This window comes from Perognathus longimembris, chromosome 28 (assembly GCF_023159225.1).
Source record: "Perognathus longimembris pacificus isolate PPM17 chromosome 28, ASM2315922v1, whole genome shotgun sequence".
Classification (NCBI taxonomy): Eukaryota; Metazoa; Chordata; class Mammalia; order Rodentia; family Heteromyidae; genus Perognathus; species Perognathus longimembris.
The window spans coordinates 85,217,147-85,220,388 of NC_063188.1; the positions used below are offsets into that span (position 1 = coordinate 85,217,147).

The 3,242-nt window shown below is 49.9% G+C and overlaps 1 protein-coding gene across 1 annotated transcript; it reads right to left on the reverse strand.

Moving 5' to 3' along the window:
• Nucleotides 1–501: 501 nt before the first annotated feature.
• Nucleotides 502–1,419, reverse strand: LOC125343171 (melanoma-associated antigen 10-like). Its single transcript, XM_048335437.1, has one exon. It carries the CDS (start codon nt 1,417–1,419, stop codon nt 502–504), a length of 918 nt encoding a protein of 305 aa, XP_048191394.1.
• Between the last annotated feature and the right edge of the window lie 1,823 nt (nt 1,420–3,242).

The following is a 3,242-nucleotide window of genomic DNA, read 5'->3' on the forward strand; positions in this document are numbered from 1 at the left end:
CACTTCTGGCTTTTTCTAAATATGTGGTGCTGAGGAATTGAACCCAGAGCTTCATGTATAGGAGGCAAACAGGGAATATCCCAATACAAACACTCTACCTTTAGGCCACATTTTCAACCCTTTTTGATGTCACAGAGACCATGGGTAGGACAAGAATTCACATTGAGGGGCTGGGGATATGGCCTAGTGGCTAGAGTGCTTGCCTCGTATACATGAGGCCCTGGGTTCGATTCCCCAGCACCACATATACAGAAAAAGGCCAGAAGTGGCCCTGTGGCTCAAGTGGCAGAGTGCTAGCCTTGAGCAAAAAGAAGCCAGGGACAGTGCTCAGGCCCTGAGTCCAAGCCCCAGGACTGGCAAAAAAAAAAAAAAAAGGAAAAAAAAAAAGAATTCACAGTGAATCATATTTTTATTTCACATAAAATTTTGACCATTCCCAAGAGGATCACTATTCCAATGAGTGTTAATGTGGGACTGATATCCTAACATCAAATTGGAAAGTCACTCCTCTATTGAAGAAGCCATAGCCTCGGCATTTGCTGCCTGTTCTTCCTGTAATGCTTCTTGATACAGTGAGGCTATGCGACTTGGGTCGATTCCACTGTTCTTGGCCCAGTGCTCGAATACTTGCATTGGCGTCGTCTCAGCATACGCCCGTGGGCCCCACCGGAACTCGTAGCCAGTGGTGTCACTGTGGACCACCTGATGACACTCTAGGTACTTCTCGATCACAAAGTCTTCCCTAAGCAGTTTCCTTGGTATCCCATAAATGAAGTGCTCCACATCAGGATATATATCCATTTTCTCCAGCACCTGCCAGATAGCTTCTTCCGTGGCACGGCCACCCTCCGTAAATATAATGCCCAGAATGATTATCAGTAGCCCTGTCTTGGGCATGCCCTGCACGTGGCTCAGAATGCCATCGTAAGTGATCCCTGCTGCTATAACAAGCATACGAGTATGGAAGAAGGGGTCGGCCTCCCTTAACTCAATACCAAAAAGAAGTTGAGTGCACCAAGAAGCTTTCTCTAAGATCATGGTGAAGTATCTCCGGTACTCTCCGGTGATGCGACTCAGCAAATCTACATCACTTACAGGCTGGCATGAATTATAATTCTCTAACAGGAAAGGCACCAATGCCAGTGCCTCGTTCTGCAGGGCCAGCTGCAACACCTCGTCATTCTGGACGCGCAACGCCTCCCTGTTCTGATTGCACAGTTCCTCAGTTGTCCTCCTAACTATGGCACCAATGAGCCTCACTAGTGCTTCCCTTAGGTTGGGGGCTGTCATGAAAGAGGAAGCCTCCTCCTCCTCCTCCTCCTCCTCCTCCTCCTGGGGGGTTTGCTCCTCCTCGGGGCCTGTGGCCTCCATTTGGGCCTGAAGGACATCCTCAGGCTCAGGGGGGGTATGTGGCATCATCGTGACCCTTCTAGATGTTAATCAAAAGGGTGGAGAGCAGCTCAGGGATGACTCCTAGGCCTGTGGGAGAGAAAGCAGGGAAGCAGTTTCAGCTGAAAAGGTTCCTCCTGGCAGCCTGCTTAGGACTTTTTCCCCAGTCCTGGGCCTTGGACTCAGGGCCTGAGCACTGTCCCTGCCTTCTTTTTGCTCAAGGCTAGCACTCTACCTCTTCAGCCACAGCACCACTTCTGGCTTTTTCTGTTTATGTGGTGCTGAGGAATAGAACCCAGGGCTTCATGCATGCTAGGCAAGCACTCCACCGCTAAGCCACTTTCCTACCCCTTGCTTAGGACTGATTCCTGGATTTTCCCTTTGGTGTTTCATGGCCTCATAGATTCTTGTCTCCTCTTATGTCTGTTGCCTGAAGGCTAAGAGTCAGGGAACACTCAACAAGGCACAGGGTGCTAAGTGAGTCTCTGAGGAGCTGGTGGGGAGGGTAGTGCTGGGTAATGGGGAGTTCTGGAGGGGGGGTGGCGAATGAAGCCTATGGTATGGTTTCAGCATCTGCACCTCCATCTTAAATTCTGAGCAGCAGAGAAAGGGCTGCTGGATCGCATGAGGACAGCACTTCAGGCCAAGGCCTTTGCCTCCTGCTCCCTGGAGTAGCCACAGGCAGTGAGTCAGGCCTCTGTCCCCCTTGCACCCCAGCATGCAAGGCCAACATGGGGCCTCCAGGCCTGACAGTAAGGAGGAGGTATACTACAAGTTCCTGAATGTTCTGCAATAGGCAGCCTCTACTGAACTCACTCTAGGCCCCTAAAGTTCCCCTGGAGATGTGTGGCTCTTTCTCTGCTGGCCTGGGGCACAACAGTCTCACAACTGGTGTCCAGATCCTTCTAATGCAATAAAAGGCCAAGAGAGGTCATCACGCGTGACCAGGGGCAAAGGTGACCACAGGCCGTATGGGCCGTGTGGGTGGAGGACTGGCTCAGTGTTCACCTGTTAAATGTCAGGTTAGGATCTTCCCTATGAGCACCTGAGGCCACAATCCCACATCCAGAAACTTATTTCTCTGAGAAAACCTAAAGATTTATGGGGAGACAAATGCATGTATGATGTCTAGGCTTTTTGTAAGTAAAGGAAGCAAGGATGGCAGTAAAGTCCCATGTGTATGAATGGAGGTGTTGTACTTCTCACCTTGCCTGCAGATTGGTTCTGCATACTCCCTCCTGTTGGCCACGTTGTTCCAATTCTTTCTGTCACTCTGACGCCTCTGCTAGTAGGTTTCTGGGAGACAAGGATATAAACAGTTCATGTGAGCACGCTAGCAAACATTTCTCAAAGCTGATGGAGTGGGATCCAGGGCTTTCTTTTTTGTGGGATCTCCCAAGGTATTCACAATCACTCTTCACAAGGTCTGTAACTTTTTCCTCGTTTGATCTGCATCTGTACCTTGCAAGTCAAGTCTAAGGCCAAGTCTATCATTTTCCTCACCCCCCTGCCGATCCTGAGAAAGCACGGGCATCATTTCTTCCCCACTGTGGTACCTGGAGCCGCTCTGACTTACAATGTAAGTCCTTTCCCTACATCTTGAAAAGGATCTGCTGGTCTACTCTCAGGGCTTTGCTTGGCAGAGGACATCTTCAGACCAAGCTTTACTCTTCCAGGAAATGAGCCTGAGTGAACGTCAAGGTCACCTGAATGGAGGCATGCTGTGCTAGGCCTCCCAAGCATAATGAGTTGTGTAAAGGTCTACCTGTGATCTGCCCTCCACTATCCAGGTATTCCTACCTAAATCCTCCCCTTGAATCCAATCAGAAGTCCCACACCTCTCGATATGGTTC